At 43.1% G+C, this 22,665-nt stretch overlaps 1 protein-coding gene across 1 annotated transcript in view; it reads left to right on the forward strand.

The window, feature by feature from the left end:
* The first annotated feature begins 890 nt into the window (after positions 1-890).
* LOC115005210 (ankyrin repeat and fibronectin type-III domain-containing protein 1-like) overlaps positions 891-22,665 on the forward strand; it is a 32,759-nt gene continuing 10,984 nt past the window's right edge. The window contains exons 1-4 of the mRNA XM_029426987.1: positions 891-916; positions 2,017-2,142; positions 18,059-18,257; positions 19,923-20,133. Of these exons, the coding sequence (XP_029282847.1) occupies positions 18,078-18,257; positions 19,923-20,133 (391 nt within the window). The 5' untranslated portion in view covers positions 891-916; positions 2,017-2,142; positions 18,059-18,077. The remainder of the gene's footprint in view (positions 917-2,016; positions 2,143-18,058; positions 18,258-19,922; positions 20,134-22,665) is intronic.

The following is a 22,665-nucleotide window of genomic DNA, read 5'->3' on the forward strand; positions in this document are numbered from 1 at the left end:
TTTTAATGGCTCATTCAGGAGATGTATAGTTTTTAAATGGGTTTTTGTGCTTCGCGTTGAAGGCAAAGGATTCACGAGTTGAGAGCTCAATTCACTGATAAGGTTAAAACATTAACGTTTGTCCCTGAATATTTTATTAAACTGACAAGAAGTTTAACATTCAGGAATTTAAAATGTTGTTTTCCTCCATTAACAACTGTATGAATATTTTATACCACATTAAAAAATTAACACAAAACACACATATAAAGCAATTAGTTCCTTTTTAATAATTTTAAACCTCAAGTTGACGTTCAGCTCCGAGCTTTAAACATGTTTAACGAGTAAACAAACACAACACAACAACACACACACACACACACACACACACACAACACACACACACACACACATTGAAATAATGTAGAATGGTTTAATAGTTCAGTTTGTGTGTCTGAAGGTTTGTAGTATGATTAATATTAAATAATATAATATATAATAATATACTGTATATATTTCATAATATTTGTATTATTTGATGATTAAGTGAAAAAGTGTGTAGTAAACAAGAGCTGAAGGACAGTGAGTAGTAAACACAGAGCTGAAGGACAGTGATGTAGTAAACAGACTAGAGCTAAGAGGACCAGTGATCGCGATGCGTTTGCCGGTGAACAGGTGTTCGGTACAGTCTGCCGGAGCTCCACAGATAGAGACGCTCACACACACGTAGTTACCCAGGATCTAGCATCGCGTCTGGGGGCCTGCTGGAGTCCGTGCCCCCCCCTTCCCCCCTCTGAGAGGATCCAGAGAGGCCAGCAGGCATCAGACGGAGAGATTTAACCCAGCGGAGGAGACTCGGATGCTGGGGGCAGATCTGCTGCTGAACAGCCTGTTGTACTTCCTCTGCAGGATCCTCGTGCACCTCCACTCGTCTGCAGTGAGTAATATTCAAGCCGGAGTTTTACAATCTGTAAAAATAGTGACAGAATGTATTCATTCATTTGCACTTCGACAGCTTTGAAGCAACTTTTGCGCCTCAGTTTGGATCAGGAATTCGGTTTATTTCCACTTACGAGGAATCTGCTTCTGTGCACATTATAAACCTGATGAGACGACGTTACATTCAAAATAAAAAGTACAGAAATCAAGAAACATAAATGTAGAAATACAATAAGAACTTGAAAGAAGCTGTGTCGTTTTTTAATAATACACTATTTGTAAAGCATCTTTCATATGAGTGACAGAGACAGAGAGCCAACATTAATGTCAATAAGATGACTAACTAATGATAAAATAATAGAGAAAATGATAAGAAATAGAATTCACAACATAAATTCCACTGAATAATAATAAATATTAAATCAGTTTCCAGCAGCAGCATTTGTAAAGAGCGTTAATTCTGTGTTCAGGAACGAGTGAGATCCAGCTGAAAGTCTGCAGACAGCAGCTCTACGTCTCACTCCTCACTGCTGAAGGAGGAGAAGTGTGGGTGTGTGTGTGTGTGTGTTGTGGTGTGTGTGTGTGTGTGTGTGTGTGTGTGTGTGTGTGTGTGAAGTGTCTCTGGTGACAGTTTGACACGACGCAGCGAAACAAGGAACTTACGGGTTAAAGTGGTTTAGAAAGATGACTTCCTCTCGTCTCTGCTGCTCTGCTTCCTCTTGTGTTCTGCCTCTGGAGCAGGATTGTGATCTGGGATCCAGATTTCAGACACGTTCCTCGTCTTGTCTTTGTTGAGTTTTGTCGTCTGCGGACTTCTCGGAGAAGAATAAACAGAATACATGTCGACTTGCAGAAGAGATGTGCTGTTTCCCAGCAGCATTGTAACGTGTCTCTGGTCACACGATGGAGCGAAAGAAGGAATGTTTTATTTTTTGCAGTAACGTTGGATGTTTGAACACGAGGATGAGGAAGGTGTGAGAACGTCCTGTCCTGCTGCACCTGGAGACACCTGGGAAGACTTTCCTCTTCTCTTTGGTCCTCATACTTCCCTGTGTTTGTGTGTGTGTGTGTGTGTGTGTGTGTGTGTGTGTGTGTCAGGTCTGACAGCAGGATCTCTCGGTTGGCTGAGAGGTGGAACCAGCGGGCTGCAGGAGATGATCTGATCAAAGACCTGAAGCCCCTGTTTTACACGGGAATCCCCCGATCCTCACTCAGCCTGGACAGGTGAGCACGCACGCACACGCACACACACACACACACACACACACACACACACACTGCATTCTTGGCTATCCACCAGCGCCTACTTTGTGCTTTTTGTTTAATGTCGTGTAATTTCTTGGAGTGTCTTCAAATGCATCATCTGCCTAAAATCTGTTCAACTAAGATACAATTTTATGTCAATAAACCAGAATAAGTGATAAAAGTATTGAAATTGTGTGTAATTTAAGTAAATAAACACACAAAGCATATTTTTCCTAAACAATTTTGAAAGTAGAAATATGAACAAAACAACTATTATTTGAAATATGTCATTTTACAGAAGCGTCGTTTGTTCCTAACATAATGTAATAATGTTGTGACGAGTATACAACGTGACGCCGCTGAAGACTGAAGCTCGAGCTGTTATTGCTTTTATTTAGATGGATTCAAACAATAATACCAACAACATAAGTTCTAAGAGGTCGCACTCGTCACAATACATTCAATACATTCAGCAGCTGTGAAAATATCTGCTTTGATAAAGAGACAAATAAACCCGGAGGAGAGAAGTCAACTACGTCTCCCAGGATGCATTTCAGTAACAGCCAATCACAGAACACTTCTTAGAATCATTTAAATGAGTTTACTTTTGGATGCATTCAGCAGTTCTAATCCTTGTTCGCCATAGCAACAGCAGCTGAGGCTCATGGGTATTGTAGTGTTTAGAGGAATCCAACAAAAAGCAACATAAAACAACCTAACTGTTGGGGGGGACGGGGACTTGAGGACGCAGTGGAATAATGGATTATGTAAACAACGTCAGAGTTTACTGTGTGCTGTTGCCGTGGTTACCTGCAGTTTAATATACCTGGAGCATTTAAAGCAGCTGCTCGCTGTAGTTTTAATCTAACAGGAGGGAGCAGTGCTTAGGTCGGGGACTATTTTCAGTGGTGGATTGATCCACATCTGGTGCTTGAGTCTAAATAAAATACAGTGTGTGTTCACATGAAGGACGTGAAGCTCAGGGAGGAGGTTTTACCAACAGTGGAGCTGTATGGCTTGATCTTCCTAAGCCCCGCCCCTTTTCGCTCTGTGCTCCAGTAACAGTTGAGCAAGCGTTGGCTGGTTGGGAGATTTTTTATTCTAGTTATGTTTTATAATTCTCTAAGCTACATATTGTATCTGCCATGTACACCGCAGGACACACACACACACACACACACACACACACACACACACACACCTCTGTAAGAGATGGAGCAGTAATGCTGAGTGACCAGGCGTCTAACAATCATCCATGCAAAGTGGAAACATTATTACATATCGTTATGTTTAAGATGTTCGCCTTTATTTTGAAATTCCCGCGACACGTCGGCCTCACCTCTTTCCTCCAGAGCCCGGCTATAAAATGATCAAACCATATTTAAGTTGCTTTCAGTGAGTTGATATTTATGTAACACTGAGGGACTTCTTTTGCGTAATGAATATAGAGGAAACACTGGAGTATAGTAATAATATCGATTTAGAAATATCCTTCAAAATGTTCTTAAATACTCCAATAAATCCTGATTAATTCCTCAATAAAATCCTCCCACAGTACGATTTAGTGTCAGAGCTTTTTAATGGCTTCATTCAGGAGATGTAATAGTTTTTAATGGGTTTGTGCTTCGCGTTGAAGGCAAAGATCACGAGTCTGAGAGCTCATAATTCACTGATAAGAGTTTTAACATTAACGTTTGTCCCTGAATATTTTATTAAACTGACAAGAAGTTTAACATTCAGGAATTTAAAATGTTGTTTTCCTCCATTAACAACTGTATGAATATTTTATACCACATTACAAACAATTAACACAAACACACAATTATAAAAGCAATTAGTTCCTTTTTAATAATTTACAACCTCAAGTTGTGACGTTCAGCTCCGAGCTTTAAACCATGTTTAACGAGTAAAACACACACACACACACACACACACACACACACACACACACACACACACACACACACACACATTGAAATAATGTAGAATGGTTTAATAGTTCAGTTGTGTGTCTGAAGGTGTAGTATGATTAATATTAATATAATATAATATATAATTAATATACTGTATATCATTCATAATATTATGTATTATTTTGATGATTAAGTGAAAAAGTGATGTAGTAAACACAGAGCTGAAGGACAGTGATGTAGTAAACAGAGCTGAAGGACAGTGATGTAGTAAACACAGAGCTGAAGGACAGTGATGTAGTAAACACAGAGCTGAAGGACAGTGATGTAGTAAACACAGAGCTGAAGGACAGTGATGTAGTAAACACAGAGCTGAAGGACAGTGATGTAGTAAACACAGAGCTGAAGGACAGTGATGTAGTAAACACAGAGCTGAAGGACAGTGATGTAGTAAACACAGAGCTGAAGGACAGTGATGTAGTAAACAGAGCTGAAGGACAGTGATGTAGTAAACACAGAGCTGAAGGACAGTGATGTAGTAAACAGAGCTGAAGGACAGTGATGTAGTAAACACAGAGCTGAAGGACAGTGATGTAGTAAACACAGAGCTGAAGGACAGTGATGTAGTAAACACAGAGCTGAAGGACAGTGATGTAGTAAACAGAGCTGAAGGACAGTGATGTAGTAAACAGAGCTGAAGGACAGTGATGTAGTAAACAGAGCTGAAGGACAGTGATGTAGTAAACAGAGCTGAAGGACAGTGATGTAGTAAACACAGAGCTGAAGGACAGTGATGTAGTAAACAGAGAGCTGAATGACAGTGATGTAGTAAACAGAGCTGAAGGACAGTGATGTAGTAAACAGAGCTGAAGGACAGTGATGTAGTAAACACAGAGCTGAAGGACAGTGATGTAGTAAACAGAGCTGAAGGACAGTGATGTAGTAAACACAGAGCTGAATGACAGTGATGTAGTAAACAGAGCTGAAGGACAGTGATGTAGTAAACACAGAGCTGAAGGACAGTGATGTAGTAACACAGAGCTGAAGGACAGTGATGTAGTAAACACAGAGCTGAAGGACAGTGATGTAGTAAACAGAGCTGAAGGACAGTGATGTAGTAAACACATAGCTGAAGGACAGTGATGTAGTAAACACAGAGCTGAAGGACAGTGATGTAGTAAACAGAGCTGAAGGACAGTGATGTAGTAAACACAGAGCTGAAGGACAGTGGATGTAGTACAAACACAGAGCTGAAGGACAGTGGATGTAGTAACACAGAGCTGAAGGACAGTGGATGTAGTCAACACAGAGCCTGAAGGACAGTGATGTTATGTAAACAGAGCTTAGGACAGTGGATGTCAGTAGCTGATAGTGGATCTAGTAAACACGAGCTGAAGGACAGTGATGTAAGTAAACACAGAGGCTGAAGGACAGTGATGTAGTAAACACAGAGCCTGAAGGACAGTGATGTAGTAAACAGAGCTGAAGGACAGTGATGTATAACAGAGCGAAGGACAGTGATGTAGTAAACATAGTGAAGGACAGTGTATGTAGTAGCTGAGGACAGTGATGTAGTAACCACAGAGCTGAAGGACAGTGATGTAGTAACACAGAGCTGAAGGACAGTGGATGTAGTAACCACAGAGCTGAAGGACAGTGATGTACCGAGCTAAGGACAGTGATGTATAAACAGAGCTGAAGGACAGTGGATGTAGTAAACACAGAGCTGAAGGACAGTGATGTAGTAAACAGAGCTGAAGGACAGTGATGTAGTAAACAGAGCTGAAGGACAGTGATGTAGTAAACAGAGCTGAAGGACAGTGATGTAGTAAACACAGAGCTGAAGGACAGTGATGTAGTAAACAGAGCTGAAGGACAGTGATGTAGTAAACACAGAGCTGAAGGACAGTGATGTAGTAAAACAGAGCTGAAGGACAGTGATGTAGTAAACACAAGAGCTGAAGGACAGTGATGTAGTAACACAGAGCTGAAGGACAGTGATGTAGTAAACACAGAGCTGAAGGACAGTGATGTAGTAAACAGAGCTGAAGGACAGTGATGTAGTAACAGAGCTGAAGGACAGTGATGTAGTAAACAAGCTGAAGGACAGTGAGGTAGTAAACTAGCTGAAGGACAGTGATGTAGTAAACACAGAGCTGAAGGACAGTGATGTAGTAAACAGAGCTGAAGGACAGTGATGTAGTAAACACAGAGCTGAAGGACAGTGATGTAGTAAACACAGAGCTGAAGGACAGTGATGTAGTAAACAGAGCTGAAGGACAGTGATGTAGTAAACAGAGAGCTGAAGGACAGTGATGTAGTAAACACAGAGCTGAAGGACAGTGATGTAGTAAACAGAGCTGAAGGACAGTGATGTAGTAAACACAGAGCTGAAGGACAGTGATGTAGTAAACAGAGCTGAAGGACAGTGATGTAGTAAACACAGAGCTGAAGGACAGTGATGTAGTAAACACAGAGCTGAAGGACAGTGATGTAGTAAACAGAGCTGAAGGACAGTGATGTAGTAAACAGAGCTGAAGGACAGTGATGTAGTAAACAGAGCTGAAGGACAGTGATGTAGTAAACACAGAGCTGAAGGACAGTGATGTAGTAAACACAGAGCTGAAGGCAGTGATGTAGTAACAGAGCTGAAGGACAGTGATGTAGTAACCACAGAGTTGAAGGACAGTGATGTAGTAAACACAGAGCTGAAGGACAGTGATTGTAGTAAACACAGAGCTGAAGGACAGTGATGTAGTAAACCACAGAGCTCGAAGGACAGTGATGTAGTAAACCAGGCTGAAGGACAGTGATGTAGTAAAGCACAGAGCTGAAGGACAGTATTAGTAAACAAGAGCTGAAGGACAGTGATGTAGTAAACGAGCTGAAGGACAGTGATGTAGTAACACAGAGCTGAAGGACAGTGATGTAGTAACAGAGCTGAAGGACAGTGATGTATGTAAACAGAGCTGAAGGACAGTGATGTAGTAAAACAGAGCTGAAGGACCGTGAGTAGTAAACACGAGCTGAAGGACAGGTGATGTAGTAAACACAGAGCTGAAGGACAGTGATGTAGTAAACACAGAGCTGAAGGACAGTGATGTAGTAAACAGAGCTGAAGGACAGTGAGTGTAGTAAACCAGAGCTGAAGGACAGTGAGTAGTAAACAGAGCTGAAGGGACAGTGATTGTAATTGTGTAAACAGAGCTGAATGACAGTGATGTAGTAAACACAGAGCTGAAGGACAGTGATGTAGTAAACCAGAGCTGAAGGACAGTGATGTAGTAAACACAGAGCTGAAGGACAGTGATGTAGTAAACAGAGCTGAAGGACAGTGATGTAGTAAACAAGAGCTGAAGGACAGTGATGTAGTAAAACAGAGCTGAAGGACAGTGATGTAGTAAACACAGAGCTGAAGGACAGTGATGTAGTAAACACAGAGCTGAAGGACAGTGATGTAGTAAACACAGAGCTGAAGGACAGTGATGTAGTAAACACAGAGCTGAAGGACAGTGATGTAGTAACCAGAGCTGAAGGACAGTGATGTAGTAAACACAGAGCTGAAGGACAGTGATGTAGTAACACAGAGCTGAAGGACAGTGATGTAGTAACACAGAGCTGAAGGACAGTGATGTAGTAAACAGAGCTGAAGGACAGTGATGTAGTAAACACAGAGCTGAAGGACAGTGATGTAGTAACACAGAGCTGAAGGACAGTGATGTAGTAAACACAGAGCTGAAGGACAGTGATGTAGTAAACACAGAGCTGAAGGACAGTGATGTAGTAAACACAGAGCTGAAGGACAGTGATGTAGTAAACACAGAGCTGAAGGACAGTGATGTAGTAAACACAGAGCTGAGGACAGTGATGTAGTAAAACACAGAGCTGAAGGACAGTGATGTAGTAACACAGAGCTGAAGGACAGTGATGTAGTAAACAGAGCTGAAGGACAGTGATGTAGTAAACACAGAGCTGAAGGACAGTGATGTAGTAAACAGAGCTGAAGGACAGTGATGTAGTAAACACAGAGCTGAAGGACAGTGATGTAGTAAACACAGAGCCTGAAGGACAGTGATGTAGTAAACAGAGCTGAAGGACGTGATGTAGTAAACAAGAGCTGAAGGACAGTGATGTAGTAACACAGAGCTGAAGGACAGTGATGTAGTAAACACAGAGCTGAAGGACAGTGATGTAGTAAACACAGAGCTGAAGGACAGTGATGTAGTAAACACAGAGCTGAAGGACAGTGATTGTAGTAAACAGAGCTGAAGGACAGTGATGTAGTAAACACAGAGCTGAAGGACAGTGATGTAGTAAACAGAGCTGAAGGACAGTGATGTAGTAAACACAGAGCTGAAGGACAGTGATGTAGTAAACACAGAGCTGAAGGACAGTGATGTAGTAAACAGAGCTGAAGGACAGTGATGTAGTAAACACAGAGCTGAAGGACAGTGATGTAGTAACACAGAGCTGAAGGACAGTGATGTAGTAAACACAGAGCTGAAGGACAGTGATGTAGTAAACAGAGCTGAAGGACAGTGATGTAGTAAACAGAGCTGAAGGACAGTGATGTAGTAAACAGAGCTGAAGGACAGTGATGTAGTAAACAGAGCTGAAGGACAGTGATGTAGTAACACAGAGCTGAAGGACAGTGATGTAGTAAACACAGAGCTGAAGGACAGTGATGTAGTAAACACAGAGCTGAAGGACAGTGATGTAGTAAACACAGAGCTGAAGGACAGTGATGTAGTAAACAGAGCTGAAGGACAGTGATGTAGTAACACAGAGCTGAAGGACAGTGATGTAGTAAACACAGAGCTGAAGGACAGTGATGTAGTAAACACAGAGCTGAAGGACAGTGATGTAGTAACAGAGCTGAAGGACAGTATGTAGTAAACAGAGAGCTGAAGGACAGTGATGTCGTAAACAGAGAGCTGAAGGACAGTGATGTAGTAAACAGAGCTGAACGGACAGTGATGTAGTAAACACAGAGCTGAAGGACAGTGATGTAGTAAACCACAGAGCTGAAGGACAGTGATGTAGTAAACAGAGCTGAAGGACAGTGATGTAGTAAACAGAGCTGAAGGACAGTGATTGTAGTAAACACAGAGCTGAAGGACAGTGATAGTAGTAACACAGAGCTGAAGGACAAGTGATGTAGTAAACACAGAGCTGAAGGACAGTGATGTAGTAAACACAGAGCTGAAGGACAGTGATGTAGTAAACACAGAGCTTGAAGGACAGTGATGTAGTAAACACAGAGCTGAAGGACAGTGATGTAGTAAACAGAGCTGAAGGACAGTGATGTAGTAAACAGAGCTGAAGGACAGTGATGTAGTAACACAGAGCTGAAGGACAGTGATGTAGTAAACAGAGCTGAAGGACAGGAGTAGTAACACAGAGCTGAAGGACAGTGATGTAGTAACACAGAGCTGAAGGACAGTGATGTAGTAACACAGAGCTGAAGGACAGTGATGTAGTAAACACAGAGCTGAAGGACAGTGATTGTAGTAAACAGAGCTGAAGGACAGTGATGTAGTAAAACAGAGCTGAAGGACAGTGATGTAGTAAACACAGAGCTGAAGGACAGTGATGTAGTAAACACAGAGCTGAGGACAGTGATGTAGTAACAGGTGAAGACATTTGATGTAGTAACACAGAGCTGAAGGACAGTGATGTAGTAACACAGAGCTGAAGGACAGTGATGTAGTAACACAGAGCTGAAGGACAGTGATGTAGTAAACAGAGCTGAAGGACAGTGATGTAGTAAACATAGCTGAAGGACAGTGATGTAGTAAAACAGAGCTGAAGGACAGTGATGTAGTAAACACAGAGCTGAAGGACAGTGATGTAGTAAACACAGAGCTGAAGGACAGTGATGTAGTAACACAGAGCTGAAGGACAGTGATGTAGTAACACAGAGCTGAAGGACAGTGATGTAGTAAACACAGAGCTGAAGGACGTGATGTAGTAAACAGAGCTGAAGGACAGTGATGTAGTAAACACAGAGCTGAAGGACAGTGATGTAGTAAACACAGAGCTGAAGGACAGTGATGTAGTAAACACAGAGCTGAAGGACAGTGATGTAGTAAACACAGAGCTGAAGGACAGTGATGTAGTAAACACAGAGCTGAAGGACAGTGATGTAGTAAACACAGAGCTGAAGGACAGTGATGTAGTAAACACAGAGCTGAAGGACAGTGATGTAGTAAACACAGAGCTGAAGGACAGTGATGTAGTAAACACAGAGCTGAAGGACAGTGATGTAGTAAAACAGAGCTGAAGGACAGTGATGTAGTAACACAGAGCTGAAGGACAGTGATGTAGTAAACACAGAGCTGAAGGACAGTGATGTAGTAAACACAGAGCTGAAGGACAGTGATGTAGTAAACACAGAGCTGAAGGACAGTGATGTAGTAAACACAGAGCTGAAGGACAGTGATGTAGTAAACACAGAGCTGAAGGACAGTGATGTAGTAAACACAGAGCTGAAGGACCAGTGATGTAGTAACACAGAGCTGAAGGACAGTGATGTAGTAAACAGAGCTGAAGGACAGTGCTGTAGTAAAGCTGAAGCAGTGATGTAGTAACACAGAGCTGAAGGACAGTGATGTAGTAAACACAGAGCTGAAGGACAGTGATGTAGTAAACACAGAGCTGAAGGACAGTGATGTAGTAAACACAGAGCTGAAGGACAGTGATGTAGTAAACACAGAGCTGAAGGACAGTGATGTAGTAACACAGAGCTGAAGGACAGTGATGTAGTAAACACAGAGCTGAAGGACAGTGATGTAGTAACACAGAGCTGAAGGACAGTGATGTAGTAAACAGAGCTGAAGGACAGTGATGTAGTAAACAGAGCTGAAGGACAGTGATGTAGTAAACACAGAGCTGAAGGACAGTGATGTAGTAAACACAGAGCTGAAGGACAGTGATTGTAGTAAAACAGAGCTGAAGGACAGTGATGTAGTAAACACAGAGCTGAAGGACAGTGATGTAGTAAACACAGAGCTGAAGGACAGTGATGTAGTAAACAGAGCTGAAGGACAGTGATGTAGTAAACACAGAGCTGAAGGACAGTGATGTAGTAAACACAGAGCTGAAGGACAGTGATGTAGTAACACAGAGCTGAAGGACAGTGATGTAGTAAACACAGAGCTGAAGGACAGTGATGTAGTAAACACAGAGCTGAAGGACAGTGATGTAGTAAACACAGAGCTGAAGGACAGTGATGTAGTAAACACAGAGCTGAAGGACAGTGATGTAGTAAACACAGAGCTGAAGGACAGTGATGTAGTAAACAGAGCTGAAGGACAGTGATGTAGTAAACAGAGCTGAAGGACAGTGATGTAGTAAACACAGAGCTGAAGGACAGTGATGTAGTAAACACAGAGCTGAAGGACAGTGATGTAGTAAACAGAGCTGAAGGACAGTGATGTAGTAAACACAGAGCTGAAGGACAGTGATGTAGTAAACAGAGCTGAAGGACAGTGATGTAGTAAACACAGAGCTGAAGGACAGTGATGTAGTAAACACAGAGCTGAAGGACAGTGATGTAGTAAACAGAGCTGAAGGACAGTGATGTAGTAAACACAGAGCTGAAGGACAGTGATGTAGTAAACACAGAGCTGAAGGACAGTGATGTAGTAAACACAGAGCTGAAGGACAGTGATGTAGTAAACAGAGCTGAAGGACAGTGATGTAGTAAACACAGAGCTGAATGACAGTGATGTAGTAAACAGAGCTGAAGGACAGTGATGTAGTAAACAGAGCTGAAGGACAGTGATGTAGTAAACACAGAGCTGAAGGACAGTGATGTAGTAAACACAGAGCTGAAGGACAGTGATGTAGTAAACACAGAGCTGAAGGACAGTGATGTAGTAAACACAGAGCTGAAGGACAGTGATGTAGTAAACACAGAGCTGAAGGACAGTGATGTAGTAAACACAGAGCTGAAGGACAGTGATGTAGTAAACACAGAGCTGAAGGACAGTGATGTAGTAAACACAGAGCTGAAGGACAGTGATGTAGTAACAGAGCTGAAGGACAGTGATGTAGTAAACACAGAGCTGAAGGACAGTGATGTAGTAAACACAGAGCTGAATGACAGTGATGTAGTAAACACAGAGCTGAAGGACAGTGATGTAGTAAACAGAGCTGAAGGACAGTGATGTAGTAAACAGAGCTGAAGGACAGTGATGTAGTAAACAGAGCTGAAGGACAGTGATGTAGTAAACAGAGCTGAAGGACAGTGATGTAGTAAACACAGAGCTGAAGGACAGTGATGTAGTAAACACAGAGCTGAAGGACAGTGATGTAGTAAACACAGAGCTGAAGGACAGTGATGTAGTAACACAGAGCTGAAGGACAGTGATGTAGTAAACCAGAGCTGAAGGACAGTGATGTAGTAAACAGAGCTGAAGGACAGTGATGTAGTAAACAGAGCTGAAGGACAGTGATGTAGTAAACAGAGCTGAAGGACAGTGATGTAGTAAACACAGAGCTGAAGGACAGTGATGTAGTAAACAGAGCTGAAGGACAGTGATGTAGTAACACATAGCTGAAGGACAGTGATGTAGTAACAGAGCTGAAGGACAGTGATGTAGTAAACAGAGCTGAAGGACAGTGATGTAGTAAACAGAGCTGAAGGACAGTGATGTAGTAAACACAGAGCTGAAGGACAGTGATGTAGTAAACAGAGCTGAAGGACAGTGATGTAGTAAACACAGAGCTGAAGGACAGTGATGTAGTAAACACAGAGCTGAAGGACAGTGATGTAGTAAACACAGAGCTGAAGGACAGTGATGTAGTAAACACAGAGCTGAAGGACAGTGATGTAGTAACACAGAGCTGAAGGACAGTGATGTAGTAAACACAGAGCTGAAGGACAGTGATGTAGTAAACACAGAGCTGAAGGACAGTGATGTAGTAAACAGAGCTGAAGGACAGTGATGTAGTAAACAGAGCTGAAGGACAGTGATGTAGTAAACACAGAGCTGAAGGACAGTGATGTAGTAAACAGAGCTGAAGGACAGTGATGTAGTAAACAGAGAGCTGAAGGACAGTGATGTAGTAAACAGAGCTGAAGGACAGTGATGTAGTAAACACAGAGCTGAAGGACAGTGATGTAGTAAACAGAGCTGAAGGACAGTGATGTAGTAAACAGAGAGCTGAAGGACAGTGATGTAGTAAACACAGAGCTGAAGGACAGTGATGTAGTAAACACAGAGCTGAAGGACAGTGATGTAGTAAACACAGAGCTGAAGGACAGTGATGTAGTAAACACAGAGCTGAAGGACAGTGATGTAGTAAACACAGAGCTGAAGGACAGTGATGTAGTAAACACAGAGCTGAAGGACAGTGATGTAGTAAACAGAGCTGAAGGACAGTGATGTAGTAAACAGAGCTGAAGGACAGTGATGTAGTAAACAGAGCTGAAGGACAGTGATGTAGTAAACAGAGCTGAAGGACAGTGATGTAGTAAACAGAGCTGAAGGACAGTGATGTAGTAAACACAGAGCTGAAGGACAGTGATGTAGTAAACAGAGCTGAAGGACAGTGATGTAGTAAACACAGAGCTGAAGGACAGTGATGTAGTAAACAGAGCTGAAGGACAGTGATGTAGTAAACACAGAGCTGAAGGACAGTGATGTAGTAAACACAGAGCTGAAGGACAGTGATGTAGTAAACAGAGCTGAAGGACAGTGATGTAGTAAACACAGAGCTGAAGGACAGTGATGTAGTAAACAGAGCTGAAGGACAGTGATGTAGTAAACACAGAGCTGAAGGACAGTGATGTAGTAAACACAGAGCTGAAGGACAGTGATGTAGTAAACAGAGCTGAAGGACAGTGATGTAGTAAACAGAGCTGAAGGACAGTGATGTAGTAAACACAGAGCTGAAGGACAGTGATGTAGTAAACAGAGCTGAAGGACAGTGATGTAGTAAACAGAGCTGAAGGACAGTGATGTAGTAAACACAGAGCTGAAGGAGGACTAGGAAAACTATGGGTTTTCAAAATAAAAGAGAAAAGAACTTCATGTGATGAATTACAGTTTGGTTCATATTTGTTTGTGGGAAAGCATTCTATGTGTGTGTAAAGACAGATTTGGGGGGGGGTAGCTTCTACCATGATTTTTAAATGTTTATTGTTGAAATTTCCTACTTTGTTTGTTTACACCATTAAAACTCCAGCGATGAGCGACATGGTCAGAGATTTGTTAAGAATACATTCATACATATTCGACTCTACACTCTACTACATTCACGTCGGGACTTGAATATAATGGTTATATATAAGAGGGGACCCCCCCAGCAGCTACTTGTGACATCTTGTCAGTACAGTGACATGTTGACATTTTTCCAAGCGTAATGTAGAGAAGGAGCGTGGGCTGCAGGCGCCTGGGGAGGGGGGGGTAGGGGGGGGTGCGCTTAGACGCTGGGTAAAAACCTCACAATGTGCGAGCTGAAGGCAGCAGTCAGCAGGGGGGGAATTCTGATCATCTTTGTGTTGAAACTCTATGATCCAGTCAAAGAGGGTGTAATACCTCAGAGACAGAATCTCCTGGTTCCTCTCACCCACCACATTATAGAACCAGCTTCAGTCGTTTTTTATTTTTAAACTAGAAAGTCTCTCAGAGAGCCAAAGCCTCCGCCAGCGGTGCATTCAAGTGCTCCTCACAACTCCTCTGAGTTGGGAAGTCGTTCTTCAAACTTCAGTGTGTTTAATGAGCTCTAATGTGGAAACAATATGTCCGCTACAAAGCAGATGTGCTGAAGACATCAAGCCAACATTCACTTTGGTCCACCATGTTTCTGTGTAATATGACGTCAACCCGACATGTCGGGTAACAAAGTTTGTGCCGACTTTCCGAGTTGTTGTTCCAACTTGAGGAGTAGTTCACGTGAATTTTCCCAGTCAGGAAAACAGAGTAAAGTGTGTACTAGTTATCCATCCATACATCCATCGTCTACCGCTTATCCGGGGTCGGGTCGCGGGGGCAGCAGCTCCAGTAAGGAACCCCAATCTTCCCTTATCTGGGCCACATCCTCCAGCTCCGACTGGGGGATCCTGAGGCGTTCCCAGGCCAGTGAGGAGATATAATCTCTCCACCGAGTCCTGGGTCTTCCCCGGGGTCTCCTCCCAGCTGGATGTGCCTGGAACACCAGGAGTAGGCAATCCACCTTCTCAGTCAAAGTCAGCAGGGTCCCACCCTTGCTGTACACAGCTTGGATGGTTCCTCGCTTCCCCCTCCTGAGGTGCCGGATGGTTTTCTAGAAGCACCTTGGTGCCGTCCTTCTCCATAGCTTCTCCAAACTTCTCCCACACCCGCTACTTTGCCTCTGACACGACAGAGGCTGCCACCCTTCTAGTCCTTCGGTACCCTGCAACTGTTTCCGGAGTCCTCCCGGATAACATAACCCGGAAGGACTCCTTCTTCAGTCGGACAGCTTCCTTGACCACCGGGGTCCACCACGGTGTTCGAGGGTTACCGCCCCTTGAGGCACCTAAGACCTTGAGACCACAGCTCATCACCGCAGCTTCAGCAATAGAGATTTTGAACATCGCCCACTCAGGTTCAATGCCCCCAACCTCCACAGGGATGTCTGAAAAGCTCCACCGGAGATGTGAGTTGAAGATCCCCAGGACAGGGGCTTCCTCCAGATGTTCCCAGTTCACCCGCACTACCCGTTTGGGTTTACCAGGTCTGTCCAGAGTCTTCCCCCACCCCTTGATCCAACTCACCACCAGATGGTGATCAGTCGACAGCTCCGCCCCTCTCTTCACCCGAGTGTCCAAAACATGCGGCCTCAGATCAGATGATACGATTACAAAATCAATCATTGACCTTTGGCCTAGGGTGCTCTGGTACCACGTGCACTTATGAGCATCCTTATGTTCGAACATGGTGTTTGTTATGGCCATTCCATGACTAGCACAGAAGTCCAACAACAAACGACCGTTCGGGTTTAGATCAGGGAGGCCCTTCCTCCCAATCACGCCTCTCCAGGTGTCTCCATCGTTTCCCACGTGTGCGTTGAATTCTCCCAGCAAGATTACGGAGTCTCCTACTGGAGCACCCTGCAGGGCTCCATTCAGGGTCTCCAAGAAGGCCGAATTTTCCAAACTGCGGTTTGGGGCATAGGCACAAACAACAGTCAGAGTTTTCCCCCCCATAACCCGAAGGCGTAGAGAGGCGACCCTCTCGTCCACCGGGGTAAACTCCAACGTAGCGGCGCTCAGCCGGGGGCTAGTGAGTATCCCCACCCCGGCCCGACGCCTCACCCCTTGGGCAACTCCGGAGGAGAATAGAGTCCAACCCCTATCCAGGAGTACGGTTCCAGATCCAACTGGTAGCGCTCCACCTCCCGCACTAGTTCCGGCTCCTTCCCCCACAGAGAGGTGACGTTCCACGTCCCCAGAGCCAGCCTCTGCTGCCCAGGTCTGGTCCGTCGAGGTCCCTGACCATCACTGCCACCCGTGTGACAGCGCACCCGACCCCAGCGGTTTTTCCCATGAGTGGTGGGCCCACAGGATGGATGGATGGGAGGCACCACGTAGCTTCTTCTTATTATTATTATTATTATTATTATTATTATTATTATTATTATTATTATATTTATTATTATTATTACTCATATTATTATTATTTATTATTATTATTTATTGTTATTATTACTCATATTATTATTATTATTATTATTACTATTATCATTACTATTAGTATTAGTATTATTATTATTACTATTATTATTATTATTATTTTCACTATTAATATTATTACTGTTATTATTATTACTATTATTATTATTATTATTATTATTATCACTATTATTATTATTATTACTATTATTATTATCACTATTATTATTATTATTATTATTATTATTATTATTATTATTATTACTATTATAGGTATGTTTTAATTGTTAGGGTTATGGAACCTACACAACTGAAACACACATTAAACAGATAAAGTGCATAAGATTATAAAGTCACTCTGGACAGCACCCTCTCCTTTGCACACCCATAAAGAATATCACTTGCGCAACATCTCCCGACTCCGCCCGTCCCTGTCCAGTACAGAAGTCTTGGTCCACGCTTTTGTGACATCCCGGATCAACTACTGCTGTTCTCTCTGGCCTTCCCACCAAACTGCTCAACCGACTTCAGATCATCCAAAATGCCGCTGCCTGGATCACGACCCGCACAACATCCTCTGAACACATCACATCACCCCCATTCTCCTGAAACTGAAACAGAGTGAGCATGAGCGAAGTGAGTGAGAGGAGCGATGTTTGCACATAAACAACCTCGATGATTTAACGTGAGTTGTGTACTGAACGTAGAGAAGAGAAACTGAAACTTAAGTATCGATCTCATCATGCAAGTATTGATCAATACCAATACCAACGTTGGTATCGATACATCGATATTTTAGAACAATCCGCCCACCACTACTGCACAAACGTCCTGTCTTGCAATGTTAGCTAAAGTGAAACGTAGTTGGAGTATTCAGAATGTAACGACTTCTCCCTCCGCCCGTGCTTCACCCGTCCACCGGTAGCTTCTCCGTAATCCTGCCGACAGACTGAACTCGTAAACATAACTTCCTTGCCGGTAATTACGGTGCGTTTACATCTAACTTGGCCGAACTTAACAAATGTTTGTCTATTTGTCTGTTCAGCGTTGAATCCGAACAAACCCGTTAAAGTCTCACAATAACACAAACTAAACAACCGATGGAGTCCGCGCAGCAACTCCCGTGTTCTCCGAGTCTGGTGGCTTCGAAGAGAGCGTAGCTTCAGTTCCCCGTCAGTGAAACACTGACTCTGGATCAGTACCTCATAAAACCAAACCTCAAAACATCCAGACTGTCCCTTTAGAGACGCTCAAACACTGAACACAGATTGATCATTTTCTATTATCTAATGTTCCTAATCTTTACTCTGCTACCCCCCATCCCCCACCACCCCCCTCCCAGCAGACGCCTCCCGGGTGTTATGACCCAGCAGATGCAGAACCTGCAGTTGTCCCAGACCAGGAAGTGTCCCGGTGGGCCGGCCTCCCCGAGCGCCGCCAAGCGCCTCTACAGGAACCTGTCGGAGAAGCTGCGAGGAAGCGCCTCCTCCTTCGAAGATACCTACTTCTTCGGCAAGACGGACCGTCTGCGCAAAGCCTCGGTGAGTCTGCTGCAGACGAGGATTGAATCATAACGTACAAACAAACCAGATCACCAGAAATATATGGAAGAGAAAAGACGAACAGTTACATTATTACACAAACTGAGGACTGAACGTCTTTACGCACCGAGGGGGTCACAATGATTAAACAATATATATTTTGAGGGATTTCGTATTTCTGCAGTGCGACCCTGAAGGCAGCATCTCTGGTTCCACAAACAGCCAACAGGATGCTTCCTCTAGATTTTAGATTATTGTTATTAATAAACGTTTATGATATGTACACGTGTTGTTCAGCAGGAGAATCTCCTCAGATGAACACTTTTATGATTCTGAAGCATAAATGAAATCTCTAGGAGTAAGAAGCTAACGTTCAACTATAAAGGAGCTACAGCAGGTCACATGACTTCACGTCACCTGCTAAGCTAACGACGGCTAATGTTAGCGTGATGACGTTTAGTCTCGTTTTTAAAGCAGCGGAGGATTTACTGCCGTGTTTCATATCGTAGAACAAAACGTTAAAATCTCTTCAGCGTGTGTGAACACAGAACTTATTTAAGACATCGACCCAGAAACACATGGACTTTGAGACGAGGGAGCAGGAAGTGCTAAAATGCTGACTTTGTTCATTGTTTTAGTTCCTGCAGCTCGCTATCATCACTGGATTTAAATACTAATCTTGTCACTCTGCAGTGTTCAGACTGCACCGGCTCTGTCACAACTGTTGTTGCTCTTTTCCTCAATGATCTTAAAGCAGAACGCGGTCGTGAGGGGGAATCCTGTCTCTGACAGGAGGATCAATAAAGATCTGGTTTCAATAATCGCGTTAGCAGCCTGAACTCTCCGTTCCTTTGTGTGTCTTTAATTTGATCTCTGAGCTGCTGCTGTGTTTTATGTTCTCGGATCAGCCTCTCCTCTATATATATAATATATATATATATATATATATATATGTATATTATATATATATTATATATATAATAGATATATATATATATATATATTATATATATATTATATATATAATAGATATATTATATCTATATAGATATATATATATATTATATATATATATATATATATAATATATATATATATATAGATATATATATATATATTATATATATATATATATAGATATATTATATATATATATATATATATATATATATATATATATAGAGAGAGAGAGAGATATATATTATATCTATATATATATTAGTATTATTTGATACACAGACGGAAATATCTAAATATCTGTTAGAAGCTCATATGTACCCTCGTATCTGTTTCTCGATTACAGAAACCAGGTTTCACGTTCATGTAACATTTCTGAAACTGGCATCGACCACCTTAAGCCAATGAGAGCGCGAGACACGAGGCGAGGCAAACATCAGTGATTTATTCACCTCCAACTCTCTCCTGCGTCTCCCAACTCTCCCCAACCACTCCTCTGAAGGGTTTTCTGTTTCTTTCAAATCAACGCAAAAACAACTTTCCAACAGAAGTAAAAGTGAGCGCTTGTTTTCTCCAACAGAAGTAAAAGTGAGCGCTTGTTTTCTCCAACAGAAGTAAAAGTGAGCGCTTGTTTTCTCCTACAGAAGTAAAAGTGAGCGCTTGTTTTCTCCAACAGAAGTAAAAGTGAGCGCTTGTTTTCTCCTACAGGCGATGCAGGGCAGCGACTGTATCTTCGAGGCGGTGGAGCAACAGGACCTGGACACGGTGCAGATCCTGCTCTACCAGTTCTCTGCCGAGGAGTTGGACATGAACACGCCCAACAGCCAGGGCCTGACGCCGCTGGACATCGCCATCATGACCAACAACACGCCCATCGCCAAACTGCTGCTGAAGGCCGGCGGCAGAGAGAGTCCACACTGTGAGTAAAACACGTCTTAACCCGTCAATTTAATGAACCCTGAAGGCATCTCAACAAAAGCTATCTCAGACCAGGGTTGGGTCAGAGGACTGGGTCATTGTTGTAATCAGTAACATAATCCATTAGAGAACAAACTATTTAATCTGAATTACTTTGGATTACTTCAAAAACCAACATTAAAATAGTTGCACCTTAAGGCCTTGAAACAGCGTGTGACGAAGTTTTCCGTCCTCATCGGGTTGATTACACGCCTTGTTTTTAATCCAGATCGTATTGGACTAAAACAAGGACGCATTCAAAACTGCAGCAAAGAAAACTTTCACTTTTGTCTGCAGTCAAAGTGTTTCCTCCTCTGTGATCGTTCCCAACAACCTCCTGTCTCTGTGTGACACACACACACACACACACACACACACACACACACTCAGACAGCCTTCTTCTCTGATGTCTACACACACACGCACACACACACTCAGGTAGCCTTCTTCTCTGATGTCTGGAGAGGACGGGAGCTTTTCTCCTGGAGCTCTGGAGGCGGGGGTGCAGGAAATGAAATAGTATAAAGGTTTCCAACTTAAATTCAATGTCTTCAACTTAAGAACTAAACCCAGTTCCTCTCTTACAAACTCCACTTATTGTCTTTTGGGAATAAATGCAAAAACAGACTCTTTGGTGAACGTGAAGCTGTTGGTCTCTTCGTTGTTTCCTGATTTCTTAAGCTGATTGAAACGTTCTTAGATGATCTGAGAAACGCTCCAACGTGGCAACACAACCAGAACTTATGTGAGCTGATCGTCTCGCAACCGTCTGGAAACACTTGTTCAAGTCTGAAGCTTTTAATCGACCGATCTCACCGGAGCGGTTCTGACCTTTCACACTGAAAGCGTAATTTACAGGAGAGACTCGTCACTTCTAGAGGAAGTGGAAATGTCAGCTGAGATAAACATGATGACACATGAAGCAGGAGGTTCAGCAGATAAATGTGAGGACACAGAAGTTCTGCTGCTCGTCTTCTGATCTTTGCTTTTCCTCTGAACAGACGTCTTCATCATCAAAATCTTTTTCCATTCAGAAAAGTCTTTAAATGTTTTCAGCCTCTTAAATCTGCAGATTTGCTGCTTTTAAAAAATTCAAAATTAAATTCAAAATTCAGATTTAGCTTCGCTTTTGCGCTTTGTATTAAAGTGACAAAACAAGACATTTAATGACAAAACTTGAACTTATTTATTATATATATATATTATATTATTTTAACCATTAATCGATTATGAAAATAATCTTTCATGCAACTCTAATTTAATTGACTAACTAAAAGGTTTTAGTTTAGGAAAACTGCTTGTGTACTGGAGCAATCAAGACACTCAAACATTGAAGGCTGTGTGTGTGTGTGTGTGTGTGTGTGTGTGTGTGTGTGTGTGTGTGTGTGTGTGTGTGTGTGTGTGTGTGTGTGTGTGTGTGTGTGTGTGTGTGTGTGTGTGTGTGTGTGGTGTGTGTGTGTGTGTGTGTGTGGTGTGTGTGTGGTGTGTGTGTGTGTGTGTGTGTGTGTGGTGTGTGTGTGTGGTGTGTGTGTGTGTGTGTGGTGTGTGTGTGTGGTGTGTGTGTGTGTGTGTGTGTGTGGTGTGTGTGTGTGTGTGTGCGTGTGTGTGTGTGTGTGTGTGTCTATGTGTGTGTAGTGTGTGTGTGAGTGTGTGTGTGTGATAATGTGGATCAGACAGGGCCTGTGTGTGTGTCTGCAGCCCAGTCTGGTCTCTACCTGGGCCTGAATGAGTCTGCTATCCCCCTCCTCCCTCACCCCTGCCCACACACACACACACACACACACACACACACACACCACACCACACACACACATACACACTGAGTCTTTCCCTCCATCAGTCCCCTGGTTGTCCTCCATAAACCCTCCAAAGACAGGTGGTTCTTACCTTACGACTGAAACCCCCATTAGCCCCCTGTGTGTGTGTGTGTGTGTGTGTGTGTGTGTGTGTGTGTGTGTGTGTGTGTGTGTGTGTGTGTGTGTGTGCGTGTGTGTGTGTGTGAGGTGAAACAGTGGACACTTAACAGCGAGGCCTCCTGCCTGACTCCCAGCTTTAACAAGGTTTGTCGTTTAATGGTTTAACTTTTCCAATGATGCATGTAACGCAGGGGCAATTACAGCTAAGTGATTTATTGTGCCGGACCGGGCGGGCGGGGGACCAGGGGGGCTCTCCTCACAGCGGCGGCCTGGACTCTGGGCGGCGGTACAATCCCATCCTTGTAAACAAACACAGAGTAAACATTGCTGCTGTTTTCCCTCCTGGGGCCGGCTGCTCTCTGTTTATGTCATTCCTCAAGTGCCAAGTAAATTAGACAGTCCCGGCCTGACAGCCCCGTGTGTGTGTGTGTGTGTGTGTGTGTCTCACATGCACACTGGTCACTTTCCATAAGAGTGTGTGTGTTTTAACATCTTTACCTTGAGGTAAAAATCTATTTTACAGTTAAAAGTCTTGACCGCCTGATAAAACTTAAAGGAAAATTTCTCGCACAAAATGA

The sequence above is a fragment of the Cottoperca gobio genome, unplaced genomic scaffold (genome assembly GCF_900634415.1).
Source record: "Cottoperca gobio unplaced genomic scaffold, fCotGob3.1 fCotGob3_279arrow_ctg1, whole genome shotgun sequence".
In the NCBI taxonomy this organism is placed as follows: Eukaryota; Metazoa; Chordata; class Actinopteri; order Perciformes; family Bovichtidae; genus Cottoperca; species Cottoperca gobio.